The sequence below is a fragment of the Typha latifolia genome, chromosome 9, assembly GCF_019914945.1.
Source record: "Typha latifolia isolate L0001 chromosome 9, TyphaL0001v2, whole genome shotgun sequence".
Taxonomy (NCBI): domain Eukaryota; kingdom Viridiplantae; phylum Streptophyta; class Magnoliopsida; order Poales; family Typhaceae; genus Typha; species Typha latifolia.
This window is the reverse complement of record NC_133094.1, coordinates 3283262-3301353: the sequence shown is the minus strand read 5'-3', so window position 1 is coordinate 3301353 and position 18092 is coordinate 3283262. Positions and strand designations below refer to the sequence as shown.

At 37.5% G+C, this 18092-nt stretch overlaps 4 protein-coding genes and 1 long non-coding RNA gene across 5 annotated transcripts; 3 read left to right on the top strand and 2 right to left on the bottom strand.

The window, feature by feature from the left end:
• Positions 1 to 513: 513 nt before the first annotated feature.
• LOC140794887 (protein NSP-INTERACTING KINASE 1-like) lies at positions 514 to 5767 on the top strand. Its single transcript, XM_073147158.1, has 11 exons — positions 514 to 953; positions 1038 to 1170; positions 1276 to 1347; positions 1469 to 1612; positions 1707 to 1778; positions 1866 to 1925; positions 2247 to 2344; positions 3110 to 3259; positions 3558 to 3899; positions 4276 to 4655; positions 5105 to 5767. The coding sequence occupies exons 1-11, from the start codon at positions 842 to 844 to the stop codon at positions 5423 to 5425; spliced, it is 1884 nt and encodes a 627-aa protein (XP_073003259.1). The 5' UTR covers positions 514 to 841; the 3' UTR covers positions 5426 to 5767.
• Positions 5768 to 6897: 1130 nt separating this feature from the next.
• Positions 6898 to 11275, top strand: LOC140794888 (uncharacterized). The gene is made up of 6 exons (XM_073147159.1): positions 6898 to 7493; positions 7749 to 7891; positions 8347 to 8490; positions 9268 to 9453; positions 10501 to 10625; positions 10872 to 11275. The coding sequence occupies exons 1-6, from the start codon at positions 7286 to 7288 to the stop codon at positions 11095 to 11097; spliced, it is 1032 nt and encodes a 343-aa protein (XP_073003260.1). The 5' UTR covers positions 6898 to 7285; the 3' UTR covers positions 11098 to 11275.
• Positions 11276 to 13382: 2107 nt separating this feature from the next.
• On the top strand, positions 13383 to 15027 carry LOC140794889 (zinc finger protein CO3-like). Its single transcript, XM_073147160.1, has 2 exons — positions 13383 to 14076; positions 14462 to 15027. Exons 1-2 carry the CDS (start codon positions 13498 to 13500, stop codon positions 14825 to 14827), a joined length of 945 nt encoding a protein of 314 aa, XP_073003261.1. The 5' UTR covers positions 13383 to 13497; the 3' UTR covers positions 14828 to 15027.
• A 278-nt stretch (positions 15028 to 15305) lies between these two features.
• Positions 15306 to 16178, bottom strand: LOC140795275 (serotonin N-acetyltransferase 2, chloroplastic). The gene has a single exon (XM_073147760.1). It carries the CDS (start codon positions 16071 to 16073, stop codon positions 15480 to 15482), a length of 594 nt encoding a protein of 197 aa, XP_073003861.1. The 5' UTR covers positions 16074 to 16178; the 3' UTR covers positions 15306 to 15479.
• Positions 16179 to 16352: 174 nt separating this feature from the next.
• Positions 16353 to 17327, bottom strand: LOC140795276 (uncharacterized). The gene is made up of 2 exons (XR_012110278.1): positions 17136 to 17327; positions 16353 to 16672 (listed from the first exon to the last, which is right to left on the bottom strand). It is a non-coding gene; the product is annotated as an uncharacterized lncRNA (long non-coding RNA).
• Between the last annotated feature and the right edge of the window lie 765 nt (positions 17328 to 18092).

Genomic DNA, 18092 nt, shown 5'->3' with positions numbered 1-18092 from the left:
AAGAAAATATTAAATATAATATATATAAATTATCGTCATCCAAGGGACTGTACATCTGAGCAACACTGTCTACTTTATCTGAATGAAAATTATTTACCTTAAAGTCTGCCGACATGATGCTAAAAAGAAACAACCTAATGAAGCTAAGTGTTTAAAGTTAACATAGGTGCATAAACAAGGTTATTGGGATTATGTGAATCTCTTGGGGTCCCATTATTCATCATTATTATCCTTGGAATATCATTATTTAGCTTTCTTTTCTTATTCAAGGGGCGTTTTTTTTTCCTTTCTTTCTATTGTGCCAATATATTTTAACAATTGGAATTGTTTTAATCTTATCATTAGTAGAGAGCATTGTAGCTTGCTTATCACAAGAAATGGATGTTGCCATCTTCCAATCTGCAATGGAATTTTTCTAAAAGTCACACTTCCCAACCAAACAATTGCACTGACACACCAAGGGAACTTTCTCCTTGTTCTTTTTAAGCATTTATACTCTACTTTACTCCTAATATGCTTAGATTTCTCTATATTTTTTTATACCCATTTCCTCATTCTGCCAGACCCAAGTGGGAGGCATGCGTGTTCCCTCCCTTCTTTTCTCCATTACAAACTACCAAGACAGCAAAGCCTGTGAGCTTTTGTCATGGCTTCTGTCATCAGATAGAGGCATGAGGAAGGCATCAGCTACCTGCTTCTTCTGAGCACAAAAGGCCAGCAAACAACTCAGAAGTGAAGGGAAAGAGAAAATCCCATCAATGATTTGAGCACAGTGACTCCATTGATTCATTTCTCCAAGCTCTATAATTTTCAGTATCTGAGTGTATCTTCTCTGGAGCCCATGAGTTCAATGGGAACAAAGAAGAGAAAACTTGAGGTGCTTCTGACGGCCTTCTTCTTGTGTTGGGTTTCTATAGATGCTATGCTTTCCCCTAAAGGGGTTAACTTTGAAGGTAGGTTTGATTTATATCTTTTAAGATTGTTATCCTCATTTGGGCATGTTTATTTTGTTGTTCAAGTTGGGTGTTTTGTTGCAGTGCAAGCACTAATGGGCATGAAGGCCTCACTGAAGGATCCTCATGGTGTTCTTGATAATTGGGACAAGGACTCTGTTGATCCTTGCAGCTGGGCTATGATTACTTGCTCTCCTGAGAACTTAGTCATTGGTCTGTAAGTATCACCATGAGGAGTTCTGCTTCAGTTTGCTAATCTGTTTGAGAGCAAATCCTGAGTAAGTCTGGAAGAGATTCTTATCTTGTTTTCTTGCCTTTGAAGGGCTGCTCCAAGCCAAAACCTATACGGTACTCTTTCTCCAAGTGTAGGGAACTTGACAAATCTTGATTTCTTGTAAGTATGTAAATTGGTTTAAATGGTCCGTTAGTTCTTGTGCTCTTCCATCTTTGTTTCTACTTAATCCCTGACGATATGAGACCATGGATATGCTTAAAGATGGCAAGTTTTTGTGCAGGCTTTTGCAGAGCAATAATATATCAGGGCCAATACCTTCAGAGATAGGAAAGCTTTCCAAGCTTCACCAGCTTGATCTCTCAAACAACTACTTGTCTGGTGAGATCCCCGCCACATTAGGCAACCTGAAGAGCCTTCTTTACCTGTAAGTGAAAATGTCAAGAGGAAACCAAGACTAGTTTGTTCACTTTTAATTGTAGTGATATATTTTGTTTTGGTTCTTTGTAATATGTGTGCAGAAGGATTAACAATAACAGTCTCTCTGGAGCATTCCCTCTGTCTTTGACCAATATCTCGGAACTCGCATTTTTGTAAGTCATGTGGCTTCTCTCTTGCTTGTTAAGGTTATCGTTTAATTAACGTTCATGGCTAAGGAATCTATGGTTCCTATTCTTCAGGGACCTTTCTTACAATAACTTGAGTGGCCCTGTACCCAAATCTCCAGCAAGAACATTCAAGTAAGTCTTCCCTTATATTGGCTATTTCCAAGCTTTTCGATTAACAGGAGAAAGGTTTAATTATTCATTTATGGTCATACCTTAGTTCACCTAGTTTGGAAAATTACTTGTATGAAATATTAAATTATGCTTTGTAAAAGCGGCATAATTTCCTTATATCTCATCAGAAAATAGAGAATGTTTTAGGTAATTGTGTGGATTTGCAAATCTTTCTCTGTTGATCACTCTTAGGGGCTAAATCCTATATCACTTCATATGCATTTCTCATAAGGCTTAGTTATGGTTATTGCATTGCTGAAGTCATCTTTTGTTATCCTGCAGTATTGTTGGAAATCCTTTGATATGTGCTGCTGGTTCAGAGCAAGAATGCTTCGGAATGATGCCTATGCCAATGTCATTCAACTTGAATAATTCTCAGAGTATTATTCACAAACTACATATATCTACAAATTTCTGGCTAAGTTATCCTTTTACTGTTTCATATAGTAAATTTTTGAAAAGAATCCTAAAACTGTGAAAGCAAGTATGCTTGTTAACGTATAGTATTTGATTATAGTTTGACAAGGCTGCTTCAAATGCTATCCCTGTGGAATTTTAGAAAAGGGGTTAGACTAAACAGGGAACAAAATGTTACCGACTACTTGGCAGTTGTAAATCACTAGTCATGTCTATAAGGCCAGAGTACGGAGAAATATTTCTTTTTGTCTCTTTTGGAATTCAGAGCAACAATTTTGTAGTCATATTGTTACCTTCAGGAGCAGTTGATCCCCCATAGTTGGAGCATCTAATGTTCCATTTCTTCCGATCATCTCAAATAAGTCTTTTGTCTCTCTCCGCCACTTTTCTGATACATTCAGCCATCAAGTATCATGGGTTTTTTTATTCTTCTTTAAAGTTACCTCATCCTTTCCTTATTTCTCTAGCATCCAGACAAGTAAACTTTTTTCTTCAAGAGTACTCAATACTGTTATAGAATTGTTTCATTTCACTGTTTTCCCTTTTTTCCTTTAGGGAACATTGTGTTTGAGTTTTTTATGTTCTTACTCAGAATACTTTGACACTTATAGATTCTATTTACTTTAAGCACAGTTCTATCTTATTTAGACTTGCTTTATTGACTGTTTCGATTAAACCTGTTTTGACGCTGACCTTCAATTTTTTCCTTTCCATGCATTACTGTTAAGGCTCTCCGGCTACTGGAAGGACAAAAAGTCACAAAATAGTTCTTGTTCTTGGATCCAGCATGGGAATTATATGTTTACTTGGCCTCATTTTTGGGCTTTTTGTATGGTGGAGGCAAAGGCATAACCAGAAAATCCTCTTTGACATTCATGGTAAGCCCTGTTGAAAGAAAAGGTGAAAATGGTTAGTGCCAAATAGCCTAAAGATTTACTGCAACTTGGTTCCCGGAGTGTTGACCAAAATTAACACATAATTTGTCTTCCTTATACATAGTTAAGTTATCATACATTTCCAGAACTGCTTTATTTGACGTTAGTGACTGTATAGTCCCCTTGAACTGGAACTAAGTTGCAGTTAACATTCTGTCACTCATTAAGTTTTCAGAAAAGAAAAACAAATCCATTGTAGCCTTTATTCCTTAAGCCCTTAATATATTATTTGGTATTCCAGACCAACGCAACGAGCAAGTTTCCCTAGGCAACCTGAAAAGGTTTCCATTCAGAGAACTTCAGATTGCAACGAATAACTTCAGCAGCAAGAGCATACTTGGGAAGGGAGGCTTTGGAAATGTCTACAAAGGTCAGCTACATGATGGAACGCTGGTAGCTGTTAAAAGGTTGAAAGATGGAAATGCTGCTGGCGGCGAGACCCAGTTCCAGACTGAAGTTGAGATGATAAGTTTAGCAGTTCACAGGAATCTCCTTAAGCTGTACGGATTTTGCATGACGACGACAGAGAGGCTTCTTGTTTATCCCTACATGTCCAATGGAAGTGTGGCATCCAGGCTCAAAGGTAAATTTTATAGTTTTTTTTTCTTTGGGACTCAAACCCAGGAGATTGGTTTTATTGTCTTTTAACAGTACATGATATGGCTATGTCATCAGGTAAATTGCTTTAGAAACTTAATGTCTCACGGAACTCATAGCTTCTTGAACTTAAACAGTAATGTAGCATGAGAGGCTTGCAAAATGATGATGGTTTACAAAATAAATGAGATTAGCTACTGTAACTTCTAATCCTTGACATTTGAACTAAAAACAGATGATGGTAAGTAGTTGTGACATCCTTGGCAACTCATTCCTATTGTTTTTCTTTAACTAACATTAGTAGAGAAAGCAACTGAAAATTGATCATGATTCATGACAAATATGTCTACTCTTTTATACAGCAAAACCGACATTGGATTGGAGTACGAGAAAGAGAATAGCTCTTGGAGCTGCAAGAGGTTTACTATATCTACACGAGCAGTGTGATCCCAAGATCATTCACAGAGATGTGAAGGCTGCTAATATATTACTTGATGACTACTGTGAGGCTGTCGTAGGAGATTTTGGGCTTGCAAAGCTTCTGGACCACCGAGATTCACATGTCACCACTGCAGTGCGAGGCACGGTTGGGCATATAGCTCCAGAGTATCTCTCCACAGGGCAATCTTCTGAGAAAACAGACGTATTTGGGTTTGGAATTCTTCTTCTTGAGCTGATTACTGGCTTAAGAGCGATAGAATTTGGAAAGGCAGCAAATCAGAAAGGGGCTATGCTTGAATGGGTAAGCACTTTGAGTAATCTATTAATCAACAATATTCATATTTAGTTACTTATTAGGTACTCAAAGATTTCTATAATGTTCAGTTTTGCTTTGCATTGAACAGTGAACCGAATGACCAATTTAGTACTGAATTACTTATCATTCTTCGAAGCCGTGCAATACACAAATAGGAAAGAGAGTGATGCAATAAAAGGGCACCATAATATTATTATTTTCGTTCAGACTCATTTGATGTTCACAATTCTTCTTGTAGACCATCATGACTATTTAGAGTTCCAACCGGCGATCATTTTGTTCTTACAACTCATCCTTCAATTGGACTCAGCTTGACATATATATATATATATATTTTTTTTTCTCTTCATCTGACACCATTTTAAGTGATTTTTTTTCTCTTCTAATGCTTTTAACAAGTAATGGTTTCATGCCTTTATGATCTTATGCTACAGGTGAAAAAGATTCACCTAGAGAAGAAGCTTGACATGCTTGTGGACAAGGACCTGAAACACAACTATGATCGAATCGAGCTCGAAGAGATGGTCCAAGTAGCACTACTATGCACACAATATCTACCTGGCCATAGGCCCAAGATGTCAGAGGTGGTTCGCATGCTCGAAGGTGATGGGCTCGCCGAGAGATGGGAGGCGTCTCAAAGGGTTGAAGTGCACTCATTCAAGGTGCCTGATCTTTCTTCATCGGAGCGCTTCTCGGAGCTGACCGATGATTCTTCGCTGCTGGTCCAAGCAATGGAGCTCTCTGGACCAAGGTGATTATTGATAATAATGAGGAATAATGGTGCAGAATTGCATACCCTGGCAGTTTACACAAGAATAGGTTGTATAGTAAATATAGGAATCCATAGGCCATATAGCTGTTTGAAGATGGAAATGTAGGTTGAGAGAAGTCTGTAGATTCATATTTGAGATATGGTGAGATGTGTCTTGAGATTTGTATAGACAGTGCCAATTTATGATTATTTGTTCATGAGAAAGGGAATAGGTGAGACTATTAGCTAGTCAGATAAGAACCTAATAACTCTTTTTTTCTTTTTGGCTGCTGATGTATCGTTTAATAGTTATAAAATTTTATTTGCAAAGGGAAAAGAAGAAAAAGAAGAAGGTTGTACTTTCCACCACTCTGCTTACCAAGAGCTACTAGAAACTCAGAGCATTTTGTTCCCCTCATTTGTTCCTAGATTGCATTTAGCCCAAGAATATATTTGTGCATAGAATCTTTGATGGTAGGGCTGCGCAACCGGCCTGATGCCCTGGCCCAAATATTTTCGGCCTCAAATATCGACATTACTAGGCGACCATTGTAGCATAGTGATTGAGTCGTAGAAGAGTCGAGAACTAGAATCCTCTACGAAACTTGGGAAAGGAAATAAAAAAGCTATTGTATCCATTTCTCCAGACATAGCCTTTTAATGTGTAAATGTGTAATTAGAGAATTACTAAGAAGATATGATCAACTAATTGTAGCAAGGCATCTAAATTTTTTTTAGCTGTTTAGCCATAATGAACAAACCATTAGCTTATTGCGGACTAGTCTACACGTTAATAACAACTAATATTATAACATGAAACATAGTTAGCGTCTGGTTAATGCTCGAGAATCACATGAGAGAGAACATGATAACTAATGAGCATCATATATATATATATATATATATATATATATATATAAAAGTAAGTAGGGCACCATAATGTTATAGCTCTCTAAGGTTGTATGAATGGGAAGTGTTTAATATGACCCAAGTTGGAATAGATAATTCTTTATGTAAAACTTAAGATACGCAAAAGGGGAAAAAAAAATCAACCGGTCTTGTACTAAAAATAGTAAAATAAAATTTAAATTTCTTTTTTCCTTTTCAAATTTAGGGATAATTTTATTTGGATCCTAAACTAATCATTATTTTCTGTATCTACTCCCTAACTTATTTTCTACCACATACATTAATACACCTCTTGATTCAAATTTTATTTATTTAAAAGTCTATATAGTTACTTTTTTTTTTATATAGTTCAAGAGAATATATATGGATATGTTTTTAAGTTTAGACGATGTATATGATAATAAAAATATTCAAAGAGTGTACGTGTAAAATAAATTATCACTTAAATTTATTATTATGAAATTAGAAAGAGTCAATTTACGAAGGAATTAAAAGATGGGAGTTACTCAGTAATACTGAAACAAAATGTCATAATAAAACTACATATATAAGCTACATATATAATTTGCTAGAAAGAAGATGATGAGATCAATTGTCATGTATGAAAAATTAGTGGACGACTTACATAAGATTTAAATCAGTTGTTGTCTAAGATCTCCAACTTATGGATTAAAGAGAGCCAGTCTAAGTATATATAATTCCCCTTTGGAACATGAGATTTGGAAATTGAGACCCCTATGACATTTCAAAGAAGAAAAAATATTGATTTTGCCTCATGTCACTCGTCTACCTTTGAGGCTCGATCTCTTGACTTTTTTTGGCAACAAGAGAGATAAAAGAGAGAGAGAGAGAAGTGAGAGATCTGTCTTAATATTATACTAGCATCTTGCATTTATAACCAACTCTCCAGAGGAAGGAGAGAGAGAGAGAGAGAGGAGTTGGAGGAGAGGAGACCATGGGCTGCTCATTCTCCGGCCTCAATGCCCTGTACGGCACGATGAACGGGGGAGGCGGCGACGTGTGGATCAACGAGAACCGGTTTCGAATCTTGAGGCAGCTGGGAGGAGGAGGCTCCTCCTCCATCTACCTCGTGAAGGAGCTCGTCTCCGATCCTGGGAGTGGTCTTGCGAAGAAGAAGACCGTCGATCCATCTCACATCTCAGGTCTGGGTTTCTAAATCCGGGCGCAAAATGGCCCCCTTTTTGGGTTCTCTCGTTCTTCCTCAAGGTCCATATTTGGATCCGAGTTTGACGAATTGGGTTCTTGATTTTTATTGGGTTTCTATGATTTGTCGGTAAAGTGTTGTCCTCAGATCGGGATTTGATGAACTGAGCTTGTCCTGGTTTCTGGTAATTTGGTTGGTGATTCATATTTTATTCTTATTTTCCCTTCGTCTTCCATCTTTTTTTTTTTATCAGATGATGGGACATATGCTATGAAGAAAGTTCTCATTCAAAGTGAGGAGCAGCTAGAGTTGGTTAGGCAGGAGATCCATGTTTCTTCCCAGTTTAAGCATCCTAATTTACTTCCCCTTATTGATAACACGATCATTGCTATCAAGGTAGTTCAGATCTATTTTGTTTTGGTTCCTTATGATCTTTGTAGTTTTGAGTTATATCCAATTTTAGAAAATTTGCATACAGCTCCTAGAATGTGACTTCTTTTCTTTGCATTGTTGAACTTTTCATTTAATTTCTCCTGAGTAGGAGATAAGCTAATGTTGAATTCGTCAATTTTCAGGATCTACATTAATCTCTGAGATAAGCAAAGAGATGAATAAAGTAATTTTGGTTTCCATCATCCTGAAAGTGGCCAGTTTATTGTTAAAGAGCTTATACTATTAATACAAACTCCACGATAATATAGAATACTGTTCTTGTCTTTCAAGTCAATTTTGGTATCTTCTTTCTTAGTAATTCGGGCAATCTTATGTGATATGAAACTTTACATTTTTTTTTATATCCTACCCTGTACAATAGTTGTATTTGAATACTGTACTTCATTATATTGGTATAGGGTACACAAGAAGGATCAAGGAATCATGAAGCTTACTTGTTGTTCCCGGTTCACTTGGATGGGACTTTGCTGGATATTGCCCAAGTTATGCAAACAAAGAATGATTTCTTCTCAACACTTACTATTCTTCAGATTTTCCGACAGGTAATACATGTGCTAAGATCCTTTTCTTATTTTTTTTTTCATGTATTGGTAATGATGATAGAACTACTAGAGGTTACATTTTATTACTGATAGATTTCTAGTGCTTTGAAATATTATCAGTTGTTTCTATTTCTTCCAACAAGCTGGTGGTTTATAAGGAGATCTTTAATGACTGAATTTTCACTGGAATGTCTAGTTGTCCACAAGTTTTTTAATGACTAAATTTGCACTGGTATATCTAGTTGTCTACAAGTTTTCAATTATTTATGTTTTCAGTCTCTGTGCAGAATGAATTACTTGCACTGCATATTATCTTTACGGGACATGTTTCCATGAAATGCTACCTCTATATTCTCATAAATCTTGTCTTTATTTGGAAGTACAATAAGCACACACTGACTTAAAGAGAAGGAAAATGATGCTTCATTGAGATTCTTGAAAGAATGACACTTGAAAGAATAAACCTGCATATTCTTTCTTTTGTACTTCACAGACATGATATTCGAAAGAATAATGTAGAAATCTAGCATGCATAAACCAAACTAGTGAAGCATATCATCTACATTCTTACTTTATATTTGTGAAGCAGATCGTGAAAGTATGAAACTTACTGTTTTTCCATGAGAACACACATTCTTGTTTTTGTCTTTCCTTAGTCCTATTCTTCATATCATTCTTCTGATATACTCTATATTCGCTAGCTTGAATGCTTTGTGTACATGCATCAACTTTACATAAACAGTCCCTACATGACTCTTGGCCTTGTGGTATATGTAGCTTTGTGCAGGGTTGAAGAATATGCACAGTTTTGATCCTCCATATGTTCATAATGATGTCAAACCTAGTAATGTCCTCATAACTCACAAAAAGGGACAACCACCTGTTGCTATCTTAATGGATTTTGGAAGTGCTCGCCCTGCAAGAAAAGCAATTCGTTCTCATTCAGAAGCATTGCAGTTACAGGTAATAATGACTTGACTTTGTTCTCTATGAGAATAGCAACCTTGTGACTTGCAGTTGATTCTTTTGTGTTATCTTTGCACTATATATGAAGGCTAATTGTAAACCAGAAATACCTTATGCCATGTCCAAAGAGTTCTTTCTCTTTTACTAATTTAGTTAAAGAACTGTTGAAAGCACGGACTAATGAGTGCCCCTCAGGAATTTTCATTATGAAAAGAAAATTGTTGAAGCATGAACACCTCAAATGTTTAGCTCCTTGCCTTTAAAATCTTCTATTTGGTAAGCATATGCATATGTACCAAATTTGATATTCCGCACATCAATTTATGCTTGTTATTTTGGAAGGCACTCCGTATAAGCACAAGTCTGGCATCGGATCTCAGATTAAAGATATTAATTCATCTGGTTTCCAGTCTAACTTATTTAGTTTTTTCCTCATTAAATTTTTTATTTCTTTATTTTTTGAGTCACTTTCATGATTTGCGTTACTTTAGTATCTGACCCTAATATAGGTTTCATGTAAGCTAATTTTGATGAAGTAGTTGGTGCCTTAGTGGTTGTTTGGTTCTATAATGCCTTTGTTCCATTCAAAAAAGGAATTTGAGTTTGTTAGGGAGCTCCCCCGTGCACTCATCATGTAGCAGGATAGAGATCTCTTATAACGATGACGTGGTTTTCTCCTTTGCATTATGTATTTATGTGCCTTGAGCTTCCAGGGATGAGTCAGCTACCTCTCCGTCCTCCCTGTGATGCATTGATTGTAATATCTATCATTCAAGTCCAAGAGTTGGACTAAATGGAGGATCGTGATCCAACAGAGAATTGTTTGTAAAGTTCAGATCTTGATTCTTTCAAAGTGGTCCAATAACAGACAAGTCCAACGGCCATAAATCTCTTCATTAAGTTACCATAAATCACTAAAATGTTACATCAAATGGACTGTTTTCTGCAGTTCTGTCATGATTTTAGTTTGCATTGATCGTCTTTACATATTTACTTATTTGTTGTATTTGGTTTTTATTACTCATTGTGATGATTTTCACATAGGAATGGGCTTCTGAGCACAGTTCTGCACACTTCCGAGCTCCTGAATTGTGGGATTGTCCGGACCATATTGACATTGATGAGAGAACTGATATATGGTCCCTCGGATGCACACTGTATGCCATGATGTGAGTTTTCCTTGCCTGTGTTTGTATTTCCCATTAAATAAAGCGAACTTTTTGTATAAATTATTTTCTCAGTTTATTGTACTAAATATCCTTCTCTAGATACTCTTGCTCTTGCTACTATAGTTGGTTATCATAAATTGGAAGTACATTATTCTTGTCATCCTTTGCACTATGATGGTGAGTAGAACGTGAAATTTTTCTTTGTTTTACGTGAAACTCAGTTCTATTTTCTCCTAATTTTAACAGGTATGGAAAGTCTCCATTTGAAGACGTACTCGATGAACCTGAAGGAAGCTTAAAGTCGGCTGTTATGAATGCAGAAATTACTTGGCCTGCAGGGCCTGATCCACCATACCCAGAGGCTCTCCGTCAGTTTGTAAGTTGGATGCTTCAGCCTCAACCCGCTGTTCGACCTTGGATCGATGATATCATCATTCATGTCGACAAGCTCATCACAAAGTACTCATCTTAAGCTCCAAAAGGTTCTTTTGCAACTGTCTGTATAATTTATAGTGCATCCACTTTATGCCATTCAATGTGATAACTTATATCCATATTTGTTACCTATGTCGTGAGGAATAAGATCTCTTTCTTTTTTGTAGTCTCTACTGAAACATTAATTAATTTAATTTGTTTTCTTTTATACATTATATCATATATTCTTATAAAAGTAGTCTCCCTTTAGCCTAGTTTGTGGGATAAATCTACTCTCTGTGATGCCAACTTGACATATCTTTGCACAATCATGAAGAAATCGTCACTGGGAATTTGCCATCTTATTGCTCTATCACCTCTATTTTCAGCTTCTTTTATAGTTTGTACCCAAATTGCTCCTTTACATTTTCTCTTCAAGGTTAATGAGGACAGTATTTCCCTTATGTGTAATCAAAATTAGGTTGTGAAAAGTTAAACTTACGAAGAATAAGGGAAATTTTCAAATAACACCGTATATTTTTAGTGCTATCCATAATCTCACTCCTTTTTGCCTATTAATTTTCATATAATATTTATTTTGACTAACTACCCATAATCCTAGCATATAGTTATTTAGCTCTACTAATGAAAGTGAAAAAAGTACCCGTTGACACTCTCTAACCTAACAATTCCACATTAACCAAATAAACTAAAATACTTTTTGAGAAAACAAGGGTTCAAATTATAAATAGCTCAAAGATTGTTATAATCAAAAATTGAAAAGAGGAAGAGACTAGAAAGAGAGTGAGTGTAAGAAAATCAAACAAAAAAAGGAGAAGAAGAAGAAAAGAAATAGAGAGACCAGAAGAAATAAAAAAAAAACTGAGAAGAAAATAAAGATATAAATTAAAAAATTATATACTGAAGTTCGCCAAGCGGAGTTCGCTGGGGTTCGTCAAAATTAGTCAGAGCTAAATCTCTCCATAAGAGAAACAACGGTTATATAGTAATGAGACAAAAAAAAATAAAAAGTAAAAGAAAAAAAAGAGTAAGAGATAGAGAGTGAGAAGAAAGAGTGAAAGAGAGAAAGAGAGAGACAGTTTAGATCAGGCCTGGATTTAGATCGGAATTAGTCCAAACCATGGGTATAATCATATAGGTACTAAAATATAGTGTATTATTTGAAAATTTCCCCAAAAAATTAAGACTAAAGGACATACTTGTCTATAATTATTTGGTCCTTCAGGTGGATTTGTAAGGTTACAATTCCCATGCATGTAGATGGAAAGGAATGGAGGAGGGCAATCCACAGTGACATCTTTCTAACATATGGTGGAGAATTCTCCTCTCATTGCAGGGCCCCAGCAATCTAATATCCCAAATGGCCTTCAAGCTCTTGGCTCAAATCATCCCACCTTTGTCTTCATATCACCATCAAAGTTGCTTCAGCTTCTAAGGGCAACTACTGCTCCCTATCTGTGGCATGATAGTTATAGGTGTTGAAATTGTAACAAGACGTCAATAGCATTCAACCTCACACTATTATCCACTGAAGGCTAATGATGTGTGGTAGTTTCTTGTGCCACCTTAATGCTTGCTTTTAGTGAATCCATCTAGTTTTCAAGCACTAGATGTTGTATTTAATTCGGCAAAGATTTTAAAAAGTTATTTTGTTTCCTATAAATTAATTAATTGAAGGGTAAAATTTTACTTTTGTGGTCTTAAATTGTCTTCCCAAACTTTTATTTATGTCACAATTTTGTTATGGTTCTGACAGCTACTTAATAGATGTTACTTATAATATAAAAAAAAAACTAAAAGACCCCTTTTTATTTATTTTACACCAACTAATTAGAAAAATATTTTTAGTCTCAGCTTCTTTCATCTCAATCTTTTTTCATTTTTTCACTTTAAATCTCATAAATCTATAATACAAAAGTAAAAAAAAAAATTTATATAGATCTAAACTAAGAGATATGATCTACAATTTATAAATTTAATAGTTTCTCTAAGGAAAAAGTGCAGTTGGATTCTAAAGGAGTGAGGAATATGTAATCGATCAAATTCTTGTAGAATCTCAAAGTATCTCTTGGCTATCCAAATGCTTTTTCTGGGTATAAACAGAATAATAGAGCAGATCAATTTTAGGAATAGTAAAAGATATAACAAAAGAGAAAAAGAAAAAGAAAAATAATTTAACCCCAAAAGCCAAAGTGGCAGAGCTCTTCACTGGGCCCCACATGATCCTCCACGCAATGCCGGCCCCACCAAGAACCAAAGTCGGCCACAAGATAACGGGCCTGCCACTCTCACCCGCTCATTTCTTGTCACGTGTCACGTGTTAGATTCTGCCCTCCAACCTCCAAAGGTAACAGACCATATCCAGATGTCAGAAGAAATTTAGCCAAGATCATAACATAATTCACAAGCGAAGGAAAAGCCATCAAATTTTGATCATATGAATGATATGGTGAAGGTAGAGAAGGGTGACTTCCCCGGCGGCGGCGGCGGCCGATGGGCCCCGCCGCGCTCCTGCGACTCGTGTCGTTCGGCGCCGTCAGCCGTCTACTGCCGCGCCGACTCGGCGGCGCTCTGCGCCGCCTGCGACGCCGACGTCCACTCCGCGAATTCGCTCGCCCGGCGCCACCACCGCGTCCCGGTGCTCCCTCCCTCGGCCGGGGGGTTCGTCGTCCGCCCGGGACTCTACCTTTCGAACAACGCTTGCCGGCTTTTCGAGACGGAGGAGAAGGCGGCCGCCGCCGCCGACGCCGAGGAGGAGGACGACGAGGCGTCGTCGTGGCTTCTGCTTAATCCGTTGAAGGGAGGTGATGGGTACTCACTTGGCAACGAGGTTGATGAGTTTTTAGACCTCGGCGATGAGAATACTTTTAACGAGGGGCAGAAGGAGATGGAGTATTGCAATGGGAAGAGTGAAGGGAGTGAGTTTGTGGTGCCAAATGAGCATCAGCAAGGCTTCCAGATAGAGTTTGAGGCATCAAAAGATGGATTCGATTATAGTTCTTCACTCAGTCACAGTGTAAGTTATAATATGGACTTCAATTTACTGTTAACACTGAGATGATAATAGCTAGGCTCGTGAATTTTCCAACTTAATTTGGAATTTTGATTTATTATAGAATTCAGATGATTCCATATCACAACCACCTTTTATCTTCTATACTCATCTGCTTCTACTTGGAGAAATCTTTGATGCCCTCATGCATACTGAATTCAATAGAAAATTGAATTGGTTTCTTCATACATAAAACTGATTGAGCAACCCTCTAGTAAGCATGATTGACTTAGAATTCTCTCTGCACTCGTGATTCAGAGATGAAAGATTTCAAAATCGATTGAAACCATAATTTTGTCTAGCAATGTTACGCAACAAGATTTTGCTCTGATCCTATGCATGCATGCAGGTCTCAATGTCATCACTGGAAGCCAGCGTAGTACCGGAGACTACTACTACAACAGACATGTCAAATTCTTATCTCAGGCCTTGCAGCAAAGGCACCATAGACCTCTTCTCATGCCCTCCTGTTCAAATTCCTCCACAGTTCATAGCTTTGGATAGAGAAGCCAGAGTCCTCAGATATAGGGAGAAGAGAAAGGCTAGGAAATTTGAGAAGACTATCAGATATGCATCCAGGAAGGCCTACGCCGAGACCCGGCCGCGAATCAAAGGTCGATTCGCCAAGCGATCGGACGTCGAACTTGAAGTTGATCAGTTCTTTTCTGCCGGTGTGTTGGCCGATTCGAGCTACGGCGTCGTGCCGACGTTCTAGTACTATGTAAATATGGTCTTCGTATTGAAGAATTCTATGAAATTATTTCACTATCTTTTCGACGATGATCGATGAATAGACATCCTTATGTAGTTGATCTTAAATTCAAAGGAACTGTAAAGCTTCAGTGATTGTTTCCTTCATATTGAATAGAAACAATGAAAGGCATATCCAGCTCCACAAAGATTTATATTTTCCAAGCTTGAACGGCAGTATGTGTCTCTTTTGATCATTCATTAAGATCTAATAATGAGCTCAACTTAATTTGCTTATCATTTCTCATGAACTTATACAACAAAAGAGAGCAAAATCTTTTTCCTTACATTAGGCCCAAGTCAATGGTATCTTCTTCTCTACCAAATTTTATTCTCTTTTTTTGTTCTAAATAATTTTACAGTAGGATCACATCTTGATCTCACTAGTGGATGCTATCCTTTTGTATTAGAGTGAGATCTAGATAGAGAGAGAGAGAGAGAGAGAAAAAAAATACATTTAATTGAATTTGCTGTTTCCACCCTACATTTTCCCTATTTGCATAACATGTATATGTATATATATAAACCGATTCCAAATAATTGGCAGTGAAGTTGAAAATATTGGAAATGCAGGGGCCGAGCTGCAAAATATGGTTGAGAAAGAGAAGAAAACTCCGCTATCTCTTCTTGTTCTTGCGGGAGTAGACCATCCCCCTAATTCCGTCGGGATCCGCGACGAAGCCTAGCGGGCGGTAGAAGGCGACGACCCGCGGCTCGGCGTAGAGCGCGATGTTTCCGACCCCCTTCTCCCGGAGCTCCGCCACGATCCGCTCCATGACGGCCTTCCCGAGCCCGATCCCCTGGTAGGACGGCTCCACCACCACGTCCCACACCACGGCGTTGAAGACGCCGTCCCCCGTGGCGCGGGCGAAGGCGACCGGCTTCCCCCCCGCGGCCGAGGAGGCGAGCCAGACGACGGCGCCGGAGGCGTGGTCGAGTGCGCGGCGGATCTTGGCCGGGTCGCGGCGGGGGAAGCCGACGCGCGCGAAGACGTCGTTGAGGGCGTCGAGGTCGAGGCCGGAGGGGGAGAGGCGGACGGAGAAGCCGCGGGATTGCAGGTCGGCGTCGGAGATGGAGAAGGAGGAGGACGCGGAGGAGGAGTAGAGGCAGAGGAAAGGACTGGGGGTTTTGGTGGTGGCGGTGAGGCGGGAGAAGGAGTGGGAGAAGGAGAGGGAGAGGGATGGTAGATGGAGGAAGGGGTAGGATTGCATTGTTGTTTGTGTGTGGGAGGAGGAAGAAGGGAGAGTGGTCTTTGAATGAGTGGATTATGTTATCCATATTATATTATGCAATATGTGATTTAGAATTATACTTTCTCTTTTTTCTTTTTCATTAAATCAAATATAAATTTATAATAAATTACGCATAATACGATCGATGTATTAATCTCCATCTAACGAATCCCAATCTATTTGAACAATTAAGTCAATACTTCTAAGAATCAAATAAATTAAGATAGATTTTTTTTTTTAATTTTTTTTTTGCATGTATTACCAAAATAAACTACCTTTGTAGTAGCATAAACAAGAGTTCTGATAACACTAGACCAATACACAAAACTACTTCTATACAAACTCTCAAAGCTAGTAAACCCCTTGGCTTCCAAGACACAACAAAGCAAAACTCTAACGGGGTTAGATATAATCAAAATTTACGAGCTAGAGAGATCGACAAAAGGGAAAAGATTTAAAGAAAACTATGGATCTTTAATCTCCTGAGTGTAGATATAATCAGTGTGAGCTTCCCTCCATTCTCTCATCATGCACCCACTATTCAAGCTTCCACAACCTTCTCTCTCACTTCTCGGATCCTGTCATAGATGTAGGTAAGTCAAACACATACATAGGAAAGATAAATATTTAATGGTGGTACTAATGAGGACACTATGTTTCCATGTCAAGTTTGAGAAAAAGAAGTTATAATACTAATGTTCTAGTAACATGGCTTACATGGAGAAGACCATATTTATGGCATTGTTAACTTTGACATGGTGCTACTTTCCATGGCTTTGTACTTAAGTGTACGTTATATCATGACTGAAAAAAGAAGTAGAAAGTCTTGCAGAGAATAGGAATATGATCAAAGAATTCGTAGGCTTATATATCATCCTCAACTCCTTGATTAATTCAGTAATTTCATGTACCTATTGCTACTGAGGCATATACAATTAATATCTCAACTCTTTTCTTCTTCATTTTAGCAGTGGTTGTCGCAAAATAAGTGTTAACGAATGCTAACCAAATCATAAAGTTTGAGAGATATAGGAGACTCACATGAGAGGTGAAAGCATCTGTAGACTCTTGTGCTCCTATGGTCGACTTCCTGGAATCAACCTCAGAGAGTAGTAGAAGTAGCAGTAGAAGAATCGAAGTCCTTGCCATCCTCTTCTTCTTCTTCTTCCTCTTCTTCTCTTTTACCTCTAAGCATGGACAGAAGAGGAGGTCAAGATGATTGTGGCTAAGTGTGCATCAACAACAACACCTATTGACAAGTTAAATAAGATTTTTAAATGCCAACTTGGGCTCATCAAAGAATTCAAAGGTGATTATTATTTGACAAAAGTTTGAGACAGGGATAGGCAAGAGTTGAAGAAGTTGAGGAGGAGAAGTAAATGGCATTAAAAGGTTGCTTTGGGTTTCATGACAGCTATTCAAAGTCAATGTGTGGCACAATCTTCCTTCTCCCTTGGGAGTAGCACCATGGGAGACAAACATTGAGATGTGTTTCTTCCTGTCCTTATTGATTAACCTACCAATCAATGCTCCTAGAAAGAAATAGTTGAAATATTTGCTGTTGTGGAAATAAATGCTGTTTTTTATTCTTGTTTTAGAGTGTAATTATTCTTAATTCTTTTTTTATTTGTGTTTAATTGCAATACTAGAAGTCTAGGACATAGAGTGTAATTATTCTTAATGCTTGTAGAAAAGTATTAATGTTCTTTTATTTTAGGGAGTATTATTTATTAATTATCTCTGTTTGCTGTAATGGAGTGCATACAGTTTACAAATGTAATGAAGACCAGAGCTTATTATTATCAATCAAAAACTAAAATATAATCAAATTGCAAATAATTAAGCTTTCAAAGCCCATCAACTTAGTTCCACTACAAAAATATGGATCAATATCAGCCCAAACCAAGAAGGAAATGAGGCAATTGGTAAGCTGTGCTGAAAGTAAAAAAAACAAAAATTGAAGAAAAGGTGTTTTCAAATTTCACATAATGATTTGTT

Coding starts and splice junctions, on each gene's coding strand:
- LOC140794887 (XM_073147158.1), top strand. CDS start 842: ATGAGTTCAATGGGAACAAAGAAGAGAAAACTTGAGGTGCTTCTGACG. Junction 2,345..3,109: donor CAACTTGAATAATTCTCAGA/GTATTATTCACA, acceptor ATTACTGTTAAG/GCTCTCCGGCTACTGGAAGG. Junction 3,260..3,557: donor AATCCTCTTTGACATTCATG/GTAAGCCCTGTT, acceptor TTGGTATTCCAG/ACCAACGCAACGAGCAAGTT.
- LOC140794889 (XM_073147160.1), top strand. CDS start 13,498: ATGAATGATATGGTGAAGGTAGAGAAGGGTGACTTCCCCGGCGGCGGC. Junction 14,077..14,461: donor GTTCTTCACTCAGTCACAGT/GTAAGTTATAAT, acceptor GCATGCATGCAG/GTCTCAATGTCATCACTGGA.
- LOC140795275 (XM_073147760.1), bottom strand. CDS start 16,073: ATGCAATCCTACCCCTTCCTCCATCTACCATCCCTCTCCCTCTCCTTC.
- LOC140794888 (XM_073147159.1), top strand. CDS start 7,286: ATGGGCTGCTCATTCTCCGGCCTCAATGCCCTGTACGGCACGATGAAC. Junction 8,491..9,267: donor TTCTTCAGATTTTCCGACAG/GTAATACATGTG, acceptor TGGTATATGTAG/CTTTGTGCAGGGTTGAAGAA. Junction 9,454..10,500: donor CAGAAGCATTGCAGTTACAG/GTAATAATGACT, acceptor ATTTTCACATAG/GAATGGGCTTCTGAGCACAG.